Genomic DNA, 13,841 nt, shown 5'->3' with positions numbered 1-13,841 from the left:
GTCACCTGATGGTATGCGGTGGAGGCGAAGGGTGGGGGTAGCCTGAGTGAGGGGTTGGCCCATGCCGGGGGTTGGGGGTGGGGTGGGCGGGGGGCCCCACTGGGGAAGGGGCGCATCAGGGGCCCTGTGTGGGACAGGGTTTCTGTGGTCTGATTCCCCCCGGAAGGGCTGTTGGGCAGAGCCTGGGCCGCAGGGCGGGCATGGCACGCTTTTCACCACAGCGAAAGGCTGTCCTGGAGGCCGGCGGCCTGTCTCTTGGAAGACCCAATTGCTGCCGGGTCGGAAAGTGTCGGTTCCGCTCCGCGTGAGCGTGTCCGAGGCGCAGGCATGCGCTGGAGCTGCGTGGAGGCCTGGTTCAGATGGCGCGCTGAGTCGGGCTCCTGTGTTGCAGAGGTGACCACTGTGACGGTGGCCAACGTGGGCGCCTCGGCGGACAATGTCTTCACGACGTCGGTGGCCAACGCTGCCTCGCTCTCGGGACACGTCCTGGTAAGTTGCCGCGCAGGCTCTCCAGGGCCACCTTTGGGTGGCCTGCTCCCCAGCGTGGCCCGCTCCCTGGAGCCTGCTCGGGCCTGGGCTCAGAGGGCACAGCCGCCACTCTCCTTCAGCCTTGCCATGGCCGGGGAGTGAGCCCGAGGACTGGTGGACAGAGGGGGCCTTCCCAGCCCCTGCCTCCTTGCCACACGGCCCTGGGGCAGGTGGGGGGTGCCCAGCGTCCGTGCACGCCCAGCTTTCCCCAGCGGCCGGCCCTGCCTGCTTCTGGTCACCCTGGCGGCCCGGCCCTGTCTGCTTCTGGTCACGGCTCCAGATCCCTTTGGTCCCGCGTCGTCCCTGTCACCTTACAGCCCAGCGCCCTCCATGCGTGCCATGCGCACCGGGGCCACCCGCTCTGTCACGCTCTGAGCAGCGTCTGTGCCCTCAGAGCCTTCTGTGGCCGTGCTGCAGCACATTGTTCACCCTTTACAGTCAAGGCTTTTCGGGACTTGGGGGCACAGCTTGTTTCCGGGGTGCACACTGGGGGTGGGCGTCTCCAGAAAGCAGACTGTCCCTGGGACCTTTGCTGGACTGTTAAAGTTCTCTTCAGCCTCGATGGCACTCTTGGGACACAAGGCGCCTGATGGCAAAGTTATTGTCTTTTGAGTGGCAGCAAACAGAAAATGCGCCTGAACCACCGGGGCGGAGGGTGGAGGGCAGAGGGGGACGTGGCCAATTTGAGGGGTTTGTCCCGTGTGGGGCAACGCCAGGCTGGTGGCCACGTGGTGCTCCTGCGCTTCCTGCCGGTCACTCCTCCTTGGCAGCAGGTTCTGTCCTGTCTGTCCGTCTCGCAGGACAGGGGCCCTGTGGGAAACCGACCAGGGGAGGGGTCTTGAGTGTGCGTGTGCCCCCTGCCTCGGAGGAGGGTGCTCTCAGGCTCCCATGCAGGCAGAGACACCCCTATTCTAGTGGAGGGCTGCCAGGCTCAGCGTTCGCCTCCGGCGGGGCGCCCTCCCAGGCCTGGCGGGGCGGGCCTATGCACGTGTGTGCACGTGTGCGTGTGCGTGCGGTCAGGGCCCCTCAGCACCACGAGGAGCTCCCACTCGATCCTCGAGCTGAGGCGGCGTTTCCCAGTGTGAGGAGCATCTCACTCATGCGGTTGGCAGGAAAGCACCTGGCCATCCCGGATGCTGGGCTGGGGCTACTGGCTTGGGGGCCCCTGGTCCACCTGAGGCTTCTGAGGGAGGGCCTGATGACCAGCTGGGGTGAGCACCTGGTGGGCAGCACGGTGGCCTGAGCGCCAGCAGGGACGGGAGCGGGGGCTGGCCCACAGGCTGTGGGCAGGTTGCCGTGGCCTCCAGGGAGGAGAGCTTTGTCCGAGGGCGGTCTGGGAGGCCCCAGTCCTGAGTGGCTGTGGGGAAGGGGGCCTGCACCAGGCCTGGCTGTGACTGCAGATTGGCCTCTCAGGTGGACAGTGGGGCACTTCCTGTTTCCTGGGCGTGTCTACGGTACACGCTTATTCTGTGACTTTGACCAGCAACGTCTAGCATTTGCTCAGGGCCACACAGACCTAGCATTGCCCCTTCTTATTCTTGGCTCTGTGTTTAAGTGCTTAGTGACATCTTTGAAAGAGACCGCTGAGGCATGGCAGGTGTCCCCTTGGTGATAGCAAGGACCCCGTTGTAGGACCACGCCCCACCGCACAGGTGACACGCCTGGCAGCCATCCTTGGGTGTCCGACGGCATGCTCTTCTTCTAGTCTGGTAGGACAGCCCTGCAGATTGGGGACAGCCTGAACACCGAGAAAGCCACGCTGATTGTCGTGCATACAGACGGAAGCATCGTAGAGACCGCTGGGCTGAAGGGGCCGGCGGCCCCGCTCACCCCAGGTGAGGGCCAGGAGGGACCTCGCTTATGGCTGCGGCGCCCCGGCCCGCGGGCTCGTCGTGGGTAGGGACGGCTAGTGGCGGTGAGCCTAGAGTGCCGGGGTTGCCACGTGTGCCCAGGGAGGCGGGGCTCCCAGGTGGGCACAGCTGCCCAGAGCAGAGGGCGGCGCTGCCCGTGCCAGCCACTGAGCAGCGGACGCCTGCCGCTGGGGTTTCGCTGAGCCCATGAGCTTTTTTGGACCCTCAGGTGCGTCTGGTGTCTCACTGTCACCATGCTCTCTTTGCCAAGGTCCTCAGTCCCCCGCACCTCCTCTAGCTCCCGGCCAGGAGAAGGGCGGAGGCAAGTACAGCTGGGACCCGTCAGCTTACGACAGCGAGCTGCCCGTGCGCTGCCGCAACGTCAGCGGCACCCTGCACAAGAGCCGGCTGGGCTCAGGTGAGGCCGCCCCGGCCAGCGGGGCGCGTGCGCGGAGCAGGGCGCATGCGCGGCAGGGTCAGCGCAGTGGCCGGAGGCCTGGTCCTGAAGCGGCCGCTGTCAGCGCGGTGCAGGACCACGGACAGTAGCCGGAGTTAAAGCAGGCGGGCACTGGTGGCAGGGGTGGTCACACGGGCCTGGACGGGGCATCCGAGGAGCTGGGCGGGAGGCGGGAAGGACCTGGCCCAACGTCAGCGAGCAGGAGCTGGCAGCAGGGCATCGCGGTTCACGCCGATGGCTGCCATGTCACTCCAGGAGGCCGGGGCCGGTGCATTAAGCAGGGGGACAACTGGTACAGCCCCACGGAGTTCGAAGCCATGGCGGGGAGAGCCAGCAGCAAGGACTGGAAGAGGAGCATCCGCTACGCTGGCCGGCCACTGCAGTGCCTCATCCAGGTACTCCTGCGGGAGCATCTGCCCGCGAGGCCCACGACTCTGGACCAGGCTTTCGCCTCCCTGCCTGGCCTCCTGACCTTGCGCTAGGGCACGTGATGTTTACCCCAGGGACTGAGGACTGCTTGGTTGGGTGGGGCCAGGCAGGGGCTCCTGGGGTATGCGGGCCGTGCTGTGACTTTTGAGACACCCGGCCTCCCCACCCTCCAGTTCCCTCCCTGGGGGAGGCTCCTAGGTGTTGCTTCTAGCTCAGCTCTTGGGGAGTTGACAGAGGGCGCTGTAGGGAGGAAGGAGGTGGTCTTGCTTGGGCGTGATTCACAGGAGCTGAAGGACAGAAGGTTCTGGATTTGGGGTCTGTCTTTGTGGGCGGTTGCAGAATGGCAGCCGTGGGCTTGACGGCGCACCAGGCCAACCGCGGTATGTCCGGCACTGTCTGGTTTCAGGACGGGATCCTGAACCCTCACGCTGCGTCCTGCACCTGTGCCGCCTGCTGTGACGACATGAGCCTGGTGAGTGCCGGGGCTCCCCGCCCCGCCCGGACCAAGGCGCCGTTCCCCTCCAGGGCTCATCTTTGCCCGCCGTCCCTGGCACCCTGTCGGGCCACCGGGGCTGTCATGGTTTCTCGCCCAGGCCCCGCTCTCTAGCACGTCTGGTGACTGATGCCTTGACAGGCACGCGGCCGGCCTAAGTGGCGTTCAGAGGACAGGGAAGGAGACTCCGTAAGTGGCGGACCGCTCCTCCCACAGCACATGAGCGTAGACCGCGGCCTCGCCCACGGCCCCGCGCTGACGTGCGCCCACAGCCCGCCACTCGGTGGCCCGCCCTGGGGGCGCTCCAGTGAAGCCTCTGTGTTCTCTGCAGTGTTCCCTTTTCCTAAGCTCTTAACCGTTTTACGGGTTTTAACACAGATACACGATTGTGGCACTAACTTGTGGCGTATCCCCATGCCAGTCCTGTTTCGACCTTCCTTCGTTTTTTTTTCCTTAATTTTTTTTAGGTGAGGCAACCCTCGGTTGACCTCACAGGTTGCAAGGACCTCGTCAGCTTACAATCCCTTTTTTTTTAAATTATGTTTTATGCCTGCAGCGCTTGGTCTTCCTAGGTGGTCTCCCATCCGAGTACTAACCAGGCCCGACCCTGCTTAGCTTCCGAGATCAGACGGGATCGGGCGTATTCAGGGCGGCGTGGCTGTAGACTCTAGTTTTAATGTTGTTTTAAAATGTCAAAGTTAGCTTAAAGCTGCTCCGTGAGGCTTCCTTATTTTGGTTGCTCATGTGGTTAGTCACAGGGACATGCGAAAGAAAACTTAATTGGGGGGACACGTCATGTTCTCGAGTGGAAAAACTAAACTGTCTAGTTCACGTATGGCTCAGACGACCAGTGGGACGTCTTTGTGCAGACGGTGAGCGAGTCCCGCAGAACTGGCCAGCGGGCCTCTCAGCCGTCTCGCAGGCACGAGGACAGTGCGAGCACATCGGGTCAGGTCCCTGCAGGACGAGGCATGGGGGTCCCGAGCTGTCGGCATCACAGACCGTGCGGAGTCTGTGTGCGGAGCTGGAGCTGCGGTGGGGAGGGCGGGAGACCCGGGGCTCGGCGAGCCGTGCCTGCCGGGCGGGGAGGCGCCCGGTAAACATGCCGGCTCTGCGCAGCGGCCCCGACTCCACAAACACGCTGACTCCAGAACGTGTGGGGAGGGGCGGTGGGGACCGGCGGCCTCGCCAGCCGTGGGAGCAGAGACGCGCACCGGGGGCCTGAGGGCGGACGGTGCCGTGGCACAACCAGGCCGCGGGGGTGGCAGGTCCCAGGGGCCTACCAGGGGCCACAGGGCACTCGCAGCGGCTTCTCGACACGCGGCGCTGGGGCAGTTTGTCAGCACAGATGGCCTCGGCCTGACCCTCACTCCTCACGGACGAGCTCAGAGGGGTCGCAGAGCCAGGTGTGGGACGTAACTGAGACTTATAGGAGAAAACGTGGGGGGAGACTTCGTGACCCGGGGTCCCTCACATGGGTCCAAGGGCACAATCCACGAAGCGAGAACGTCGCTGTGTTGGGCTGCATCGTGCTCTGGCCGCAGGAATGCGGTGCGGAGTGCCCTAGGACCGGCTCCCCGAGAAACAACTGTGGCCATGAAAACGGTGGCAGACGACCACCGCGGCCTGTGCAAAACCGGCCCCCCAAGACGTCCGAGGCTGACCGCGTCCGGCCTCTGCGCCGGGGCCACCCCTCCCCTCTCTCCAGGGGGGTGGGCCAGAACTGGGCCTTCTCCCCACTTTGGGCGTCCCATGGGGGGGCTCCCGCTCCCCAACACCCTCAGGCGGCTCTTCCTGTGGGTCAGGGGGGCCGCACCCCAGCGTGGAGGCCCAGTGAGTGGCCAGGAGCACCCGAGGTGAAGCTGACTGTCACTCTGCTAGACATGGGCGCTGTCCCTGGCCCTAGCTTTCGAGAGCAGTGGAGGTGACAAGAGTGGGCCCCAGTGCCGTGATGTCACGAAGGACGGCAGCAAAGCCAGCACACAGGTAGCAGCGGCAGGAAGCCCGGAGGGGGTCCGTCTCCACAGTGTAAGAGGCAGAGAAGCAGAGGTGTGGACCGTGCAGAGGGAGGGAGGCCGCAGAGGCCCCGCCTGCCAGGGGCCTCGTGCCCAGTGGCGGACAGGCCTCGAGGACACGCTCACGCCCGGGCTGTGGGAAGCACGTCGGGAGTCGCCCCCTGCCCGGCTGGGAGAGCAGAAGCGGATTTCCCCGTGGTCTGGAGGCCAGACATCTGAGATGGGTGCTGACTGGCTTCCTGGAGAGCAGGCAGCTGCCTTGTCATGTGGCAGAGGGACAGATGCCCCCTCACGGCCTCAAGAGCCTTCATCACCTGCCCCAAATACAGCCACACCAGGGGTAGAGGCCTCCACCTGTGAGTCCTGGGGACACGGGTGGTCCATGGCAGGAGGTGTCTCGTCATAAAGACGTGGAGACCGCGGACGAGGCGGGGCAGGCCCTGGGGTGACAGCAGAGCACCCGAGTTGTGTGCGAGGACCAGGCTGGGCCGGTGCCGGGTGCGTGGGGTGTCGGGGTGTGGCTTTTTCCAGAGGTCGGGGACACGCAGCAGGACAGTTGTCCTCGAGGGGTCGGGGACACTGTCCTTTGCAGCCGTCGTGCCTGGGCCTTCGTGGGAACGCGTCTGACACATTCGCTGTTTCCTGTCGTTTGTCCGTGGGCGTTTCTCGATCAGTTAATTACCTCAGGCCGTCCTCCCCCGGGGCGTCTGGGGAAGAAGCGTCTGCTGGAACGTCCCTCGCTCCGGGCAGCCGTCTCTCCTCTCTGCTCCCGTTCGTTCTGTCTTCCGGGAGCGCCTGAGCGGTCGATGCGGATGCCGCTCTGGCTCGTTTTCCGAGCCCCGTGACTCCCACTCCCTTCCCGAATGACTCTTCTGCCAGGGAGGCAGGGACTCAAGTGCAGCTCTCGTGTGGGTGCTCCCAGCCCAGCATCGGCCTGAGGCTGGGGCACCACCTCAGGGCCACCATCAGCCTGCCCACCGTCTCCCTCCGCCCCCGCAGAGCGGTCCAGTCCGGCTCTTCGTCCCCTACAAGCGACGCAAGAAGGAGAACGAGCTGCCCGCGGCTCCGGTGAAGAAGGAAGCCAGCAAGGGCATCGCGCTGCTGCCCGCCGCCGCCGCCACCGCCTGTGAGTTCCTGCCGGGCGGGGCGTCCCGCCCGCCGGCCACCACGGCCAGCGTCCCTTAAAGCAGGCCCTGCAGGGCTGGCGGGTCCTCCTGTGTCCCCTTCCTGCCTCCACCTCGGGGACCGGCCCCCGGGGCGGGAGGGCTCCCCGCTCGTGAACTGAGGACAGTGTGCGGCACACGCTGCTCAGGGGAGGCTCCCCGGCCTCCTGGGGGCGTCAGGGTCTCGCCGTCCTCGAGGCAACGTCTCCGCCTTTCGGCCTGGGCAGCTTCCGGAATGCCCGCTCCGTGCCCCGTGGACGTGGCCTAGCGGGGGCTCGCGGCGTGGGGGCGGGTCTGGTTTTGTTGAGAACCGTGGAAACGTGGGAGAGACGGACGGGGAGACGTGGGAGCCTGACAGCTGGCGCCGTCCCAGAGGCCGCCGGCGCCCCCGGTGCAGGGCGACCCCGCGGAGACGGGGTGCAGACACTGGGGGACACCACCGTGTTCTCCTTGCTCTTAAGTCAAACTACAGAGTGGGTTTTGAGTTGTTTTAAATTTTAGTTTTGCTTTCGACCAGGCAGTTCTTTCGCGTGTCCAAACCCAAACGTTGCAAGCAGCGCGTTTGCCATGGGAAGCCCGCCGTCCCTGCCATGCCCGGCTGTGTCCCCGCAGGCTCCCGGGGTCACCCACCGCCGTCCCTGCCATGCCTCGGTCCCCATAGGCTCCTGAGGTCACTGCCCTCTTCCGTGTCCTTGCAGAGGTGACTGGAGCGCATCCGGCGTGGTGTCCATGTCCACGCCTGGGTCTCAGCCCCAAGCCTTGGCCCCAGTGTGGTAAAGTAAAAAACACTTCTACTTTTCAGTCACAGTGACGCCCTCGGGACAAATTGCCACCTCTGGTGCACTGACCTTTGACCGGGCGTCCACTGTGGAGGCCACGGCGGTCATCTCGGAGAGCCCGGCCCAGGGAGATGTCTTCGCGGGAGCCACGGGTGAGTCCCAGCACCTGCCCCACCCACCTCCCCTCTGCTGGGTCGGCATCTGTCAGTCGTCTGGTACCAGGCGGGGTGAGCAGGGGTATTTGGTTGGTGAGCTCCAGGTGAGCCTGAGCTTGGGCAGGAAGGGGTGTGGGGCAGGCGGGAAGGGGAGACAGGACAGGTAGGGGGCGGATGTGGCAATCACTGGGACAGCCCACCTGCCCTGAGAGGCTGAGAAGGCTCAGTCTGGTGACTGCGCTCAGGAGCAGCACTGTCCCTTAGACACAGGGCACGTGGCTGTGAACATCGCAGCAGCCACAACAGGGGGCGGAACGAGGGGTGTGTTCCAGATGGCATCGCTGTGGCAGCTCTGGCCCGTGTGGCAGGAGCCAGGCTAAGGGACAGCGCAGCTCTGGGCAGGCCGAGGTGTACGGCCTGTGTGGCCAGTGCCTGGGCCGCGAGGCCATGCCGTCCTGTCCTTCCTTGTCACCAGTGCAGGAAGCCAGCGTGCAGCCCCCATGCAGGGTCGGCCACGCAGAGCCCCACTACCCCGGCTACCAGGACGGCTGCCAGGTCGCGCCCTTTCCGGAAGCCGCTCTGCCAACATCGCATCCCAAAATCGGTCAGTTTGGGGGGTCGCCGCACACCAGGTCCTCGGACTTGCTCCTGAGGGCGCTGGTTTGGTGCCCACTGCCCATGGGAACACGGCTGCGCCCGGTCACTTGGGGGTCGTATGGCTGCCCCTGCTACACGTCAGGCTGCTCGTGCACGGAGACCGTGTGGCCCACGCCGCCCGAGGCCCTGCCGGGCCCTGTGGAGGGCTGAGGCTCCGCCCTCCCCACGAGGACGCCTGTGCCCCGGGCGCGGCCTCGCTCCACGCAGAGCTGGCTGGGGCTGCGGGGGAAGCGCCAGCGTGAGGACCTGCGCCTGGGCGCAGGCGGCCCTGACGCCGCGTCCCGTGTGGGACAGACTCCTGCGTCACCGCACTCTGCGCAGTGCTGCGTGGGGCCCCTGCGTGCCCGTCGCACCAGCAAGGCCACGGCGGATGGAAACGTGCTCGTGGTTTGTGAACCCAGCCCTCTCGTGCCCGCGCCCTCGCCTGTTCGCTCCTCTCGCCCGGGTAGACGCTCTCCAACCCCGAAGCCCCCTGCGCTCTGCCCCCCACGCACACCGCGCCCCCAGCTCCTGGGCCCAGCCACGTCCTGGGCAATGGCGTGCCCCGCCCCGTGTGGCCCTCAGCTGCTTGTCCCACGGTCCACTTGCCCGTGCACTGATTCATTTCAGTGTGGACTCAGAGTTTGCCCTTATTGTCTGGGCTGTAACCTGTTACTGTCATTATTTGTTCCCGAATTGTCCACGATCTGGCCTCTTGTCTCTTGAGCGTGTCCTTACTTTCGGGCACAGGGAAGTGTTGAAGGCTCATGTTGGGGTTTTGGGGAGTCCTGAGCCTTTTAGTAGGTGGTGTTGCAGAGCCGAGTGCCAGCCTCGGGCCTGGTGAGCTGGGCCGGACGGTTGTGACCGGAGCTCCGACTGCCCACGTCCAGCGACCTCACGTGGGCAGCTTGGAACGGGCTGCAGTGGAGTGTCAACGCCGAGAGCCTGGCCAGTGCTGCAGACCCGGTTCTCTGGGGAGACCTGCTCTTGGGCGTGCGTGCCCCAGGTCGTGGGCACCCCGGGCCGTGCGTGGAGTCTTGTCTCCATCCCAACCGTGGAAACCGTAGGGGTCACTCGAGTCTCCTCTCTTTCCATCTTTGTAACTTTCTTCTCTGGCTGAGAAGCCTCGGTCCCGTTGTGGGCGGCCACAATGCCAGGAGAGTTTCTGCGTGAGCAGACACGTGGCCAGGAGACTCCGGGTCCCCTTTGTAGTTAGCTTTCGGTCAAGACGACGTTGGTCAGTGGCACCGCACGCACGTCGGGTGTGCAGCCTTGCATCCGTGTCTGTCACGGGCTTGCCCCCAGAGTCCAGTTTCCACCTGTCCCACGTGTGACTGCCTCGGCACCCCGTCCCTGCGTCTGGTTTACTGTGCACGTGATTGAGTCCGGAGCCACTTCCCTCCCGTCATTGTCCTCTCAGCGGGTCCTGCAAGGCCCATCTGTGGCGGCCCCACACGGGCATGTCCTGCTCGCTGTCCATGTGTATGTCACCTGTGGACATGTGGCTCCCACCTGTGCGCGTGGAGCTCTGAAGACATTGGGGGCATTTTGGGAGGAGGCCCTGGGACAGTCACCCCTACCGACCACTGACCACCCTGCTCCCCAGCATCTGACGACAGCGTCCAGCGGGCGGTTGACGCGGGGACCTGTGTGACACCCGACTCTGGTTTGCTTCCCACCATCTAGTGCTGACGCCGCTGCCGGCCCTGGCTGCCCCGCCCTCCAGCAAGCCCGCGTCCCCCGTAGTGGTCAACGGGCTAGAGATGTCGGAGCAGCGGAACTGGCTGTACCTGGAGGAGATGGTCAACTCGCTGCTCAGCACGGCCCAGCAGCTGAAGACGCTGTTCGAGCAGGCCAAGCAGGCCAGCTCCTACCGCGAAGCCGCCGCGGCCCAGGCCCGCACTCAGGCCGATGCGGAGCGCAAGGAGGTGAGCCCGGCTGGCATGGCGGCTGGAGACACCGTGTCCGCCGCTTGGGGCCAGCCGCTGGCCAGGGTTTCGGGTTCTCGCAGATGGATTGGTCTGCCCACGAGGATGACAGTCGCGTGTGCCCGGCCGGCCCTTCTCGAGCACTGACCGGGATGGACGTGGCGGTCCTTTCGAGCCGTCACATGGTAGGAGTGTCTCGTGTGTCGTTAAGTTTGGAGAACCGGCAAGTGTGTCTCTGGGGCAGCTGTCAGGGCGGGCGCTCCCTGTCCCCACCCCCAGGTCCCGTCGTGGCATCTCACCGTGTCTTCTCACTGCGTCCTGCTGAAGCGGGGCCCGTGTGGTGTCGAGGGGGACAGAGCGTCTTGCTCGAGATGTGCCGCTGTAGGGAAAGCCCTCAGCCCGCCTTCCCTTCCTCCACGTCGTGGCCGTGGGCGTGGGGGGCGGGCACCATGCGCTGCCCAAGGCCAGGTGCTGGGGTCCCAGCAGTGTGCAGTGGGCGTGGTCACGACCCTTGTCAAGCTCACACCCAGCACGGGCACTGGGCATCGCTGTGAATCAGGGTGGGGCCGGGGGGTGCGGGAAGGGCCACCACTGCTTCCTCTGGGCAGACTTCCTGGGGGGGCAGGGGCGGGGGCCCACAGTGGGCGGTTACCACGAACTTTCTCATGGGGTTCTGGTGCGTCAACCAAGTCAGGCTGATGTTTTTCTACTAAAGCTACACTCAAAAAATTTTCACTCTTTCTTAGTTTTCATAGATCACAAAAAAGACGAGCTTGTCGGGTTTTAATTTTCTAAGTGATTTCTTAACGTGCGAGTTTTATTCTTTGTTACGCCTACAGCACCTGATGTTCCCAGGCGGTCTCCCATCCAAGTACTAACCAGCCCCGACCCTGCTTAGCTTCCGAGCTCAGACGGGATGGGGCTTGTTCAGGGTGGCGCGGCCGCAGACGATTTTTTTCTTTTTTAAAAAGTGTTCTTGTTTCGGTTAAGTTGATGCGCAGCATTATGTGAGCTTGTGGTTTGACGCAGAGATCAGACATTTGTGGAACTTATGAGTCCCCCTCCATGCATCTCGTTCCCACCGGGTGCCATGTGCTTTTCCTAAAGAGAGAGACTTGAAAAGTAGTTAAAGAAGAAATTCCAAAGCGACCCCTGCTCAGCGCTGAATTCTATAGAACAGAGACAAGCAGGCGAAAGCCCGGAGCCGTCGCCCACCTAGCGTGGCGAGGGCTGCACCTGGGAGGGCCCTGGGCCTCTCCTCACTCTGCAGCGGGTTTCACGGCAGGAAGGCAGCCACCGCGAGGCCACCGGCGCAGCTGCTCGGTGGCCGAGACCCGCGGGGGAAGGAAGCGCAGCGGCCGTGGGCGCCGCATCAGCGGGGAAATGAAACCAGCAGCCTGCGGTGGAGAAATGAAACGGACAGAAACAGATGGAACCAGCCGTTGACCCTTTTACAGCGAGTGCCTGGCCGGTGAGCCCTGTGGGCGACTTACAGCAGAGACGCCCGCAGGGGCAGGCCTGTCCCCGCATGGCCCAGCCTCGCTGGGAGCTGCCTCGTCCCCAGGAGGCCCACGTCACCTCTTGGTTGGGGAGGCTTGGTCCTCAGAGGGCTCGGTGACGGGTGCCATCACGACAGGCAGGGCGAGCCCCTCACCCCCGGGACGATCGCTCTTCGGTTCGTGAACATTTCCGTGGTGGCGCCCTAAGCCTCAACCGATCCCGGCACCCGGGCCGGCACGTCCGGGGACGGGGGACAGCATGCTGGACTCTAACCCGGTCGACACTGCCCCGCATGTGGGCCCCCTGCGCTTCCCCGTGGGCTCGACCCCCCAGTCCTGAGACCCAGCCGTGCCACGCACGCCTGCCGAGGGCCCGTCGTGCCCCTGCTCATGCGGGGGACGTGGCGTCTGGTGTCGTGCTGCCGTGTGGCCGACCTCCGTGACTTGACTGCTGTGTCCCCGGTGATCACCGCCCGTGCCGGCCTCGTTTCCAATGCCTGGTCGTGTCCGGTTCGTGCCACGGCAAACACTGTCTCGCCTGCTGTGCGTTCACGTGGCGGGCCCCTGACCGCGCAGGGGGCGGGTCCCCGTGTGCAGGAGCATGAGAGGAGCACCAGGTCGCCCTTCACTGAGGCGTCCTTGACACGCCACAGAATTCACCCTTTTGAGCGTGCGGTTCAGCAGCTGTCAGCTTATTCACAAACGTGAACGGCCACCGGCGCCGTCTGAGTCCACACCCTTTCGTTACCCCAGAAAGATGCCAGCCCCACGGGCAGCCCCTCCCTCCCGGCCCCGGCAGCCCCGACCCGCTGACCCCGTGGACCTGCTGCCTGGGACGTCCCCCGCAGGTGGGGCGCACAGCGGGCCGCATCCGGCATCCCTCGCGTGGCTTCGCGTGCTCAAGGCCGCCTGGTGCCCAGCACGTGGGCGGCCGCCTGTGTCCTCCACGCAGCTCTTGGTGGGCGTGTGGGCGTGTCCGGCTCTGTCGGGTGCGGCTTTGCTTGTAGCCCACGTTTCCGCGTCTCTCAGGCATGTTGGAACTTGCGGGCTCGTGTGGCTGTGTGTGGAGCTTCGGGTGCCTAGCGGTGCCCCCCACGGCCGTGCTGTGTCGCCCCCGACAGCAGAGTGTGCGGGTCCCGGTTTCCCACGTCTCCGCCGGCACCCGCGGCTGCCTTTGTGTCCTGGGTGCTGTGCCCAGTGGGTGCGAAGTGCGACCTCGTCGTGGCTGGACTTGTGTGTCCTCGGTGACCGAGGGGTGGAGCTTCTGTCCCCATGAGATGGGCCACCTCTGTGTCTTCTTTGGAGTCACGTTTTTTCAGGTTTTTGCCTGTTTTAAGTTGGGTTAAAATCAACATACTATAAAAGTTAAGATTACCCGTCGATCCCGTAAATGTTACCAGTTACCTGTTACGTGGCAGGCACCGTTCCAGTTACTGAGTGGGGTTGATGGCTTTTGTGGGTTTTCCCCCAGAATCAGCAGGGATCGGGAACATTTCAAAGGGTGGGGCGGGACCTGAGATGTAAGGGGCGACCGCAGGGGAGCAGCCCCCAGCTGCACAGCCGGCCTGCCCATCGGCCCGGCAGGTTCTGTCAGGTGAGGAAGTGTCTTCACAGAGCTGTCCCAGGTGTGTCGGGGGACAAAAAGGGACCATGTGCTGTGTCCTCCGATTCTGATGGTGTGTAGCACTGTGAGTTGGGAGATGGACACTTGCGTCCTCACCTGCTCTACCCCGACGCAGGCCACTGACACTGTGTGTCCGGGGACCCCACAGTGTCCCACGTGCTCCCCTGTGGGCCTCCCTCCTTCCCTGGAGACACAGGCCAGACAGAGGCTCAGGCAGGCGAGGAGCTAGGGTTTGGGGTGGGGCCAGCAGCACAGGCACCTGAACCGCGCTGGGCAGGAAGTGGG

At 64.7% G+C, this 13,841-nt stretch overlaps 1 protein-coding gene, 1 non-coding gene and 1 pseudogene across 16 annotated transcripts in view; 1 reads left to right on the top strand and 2 right to left on the bottom strand.

The window, feature by feature from the left end:
- The window catches only part of DEAF1 (DEAF1 transcription factor), a 23,969-nt gene that overhangs the window by 4,646 nt on the left and 5,482 nt on the right, over positions 1-13,841 (top strand). For 7 of the 15 annotated variants that reach the window (XM_039840458.1, XM_039840457.1, XM_039840456.1 and 4 more), the window contains 8 exons: positions 2,234-2,363; positions 2,650-2,796; positions 3,091-3,230; positions 3,671-3,736; positions 6,772-6,898; positions 7,738-7,866; positions 8,350-8,473; positions 10,192-10,433. In XM_039840458.1, coding sequence (XP_039696392.1) covers positions 2,234-2,363; positions 2,650-2,796; positions 3,091-3,230; positions 3,671-3,736; positions 6,772-6,898; positions 7,738-7,866; positions 8,350-8,473; positions 10,192-10,433 — 1,105 coding nt within the window. Of the gene's footprint in view, positions 1-155; positions 490-2,233; positions 2,364-2,649; positions 2,797-3,090; positions 3,231-3,670; positions 3,737-6,771; positions 6,899-7,737; positions 7,867-8,344; positions 8,474-10,191; positions 10,434-13,841 lie in introns of those variants that run through there. The other 8 variants (XM_039840463.1, XM_039840460.1, XM_039840459.1 and 5 more) reach the window with 4 other exon arrangements.
- Positions 4,305-4,423, bottom strand: LOC120584928 (5S ribosomal RNA). The gene has a single exon (XR_005648177.1). It is a non-coding gene; the product is annotated as a 5S ribosomal RNA (ribosomal RNA).
- LOC120584911 (uncharacterized) lies at positions 11,264-11,382 on the bottom strand (annotated as a pseudogene).

The sequence above is a fragment of the Pteropus medius genome, unplaced genomic scaffold (assembly GCF_902729225.1).
Source record: "Pteropus medius unplaced genomic scaffold, Ma_sr-lr_union100, whole genome shotgun sequence".
NCBI lineage: Eukaryota > Metazoa > Chordata > Mammalia > Chiroptera > Pteropodidae > Pteropus > Pteropus medius.
The sequence above is the reverse complement of the archived record's forward strand: the minus strand, read 5'-3'. Positions and strand labels throughout refer to the sequence as shown.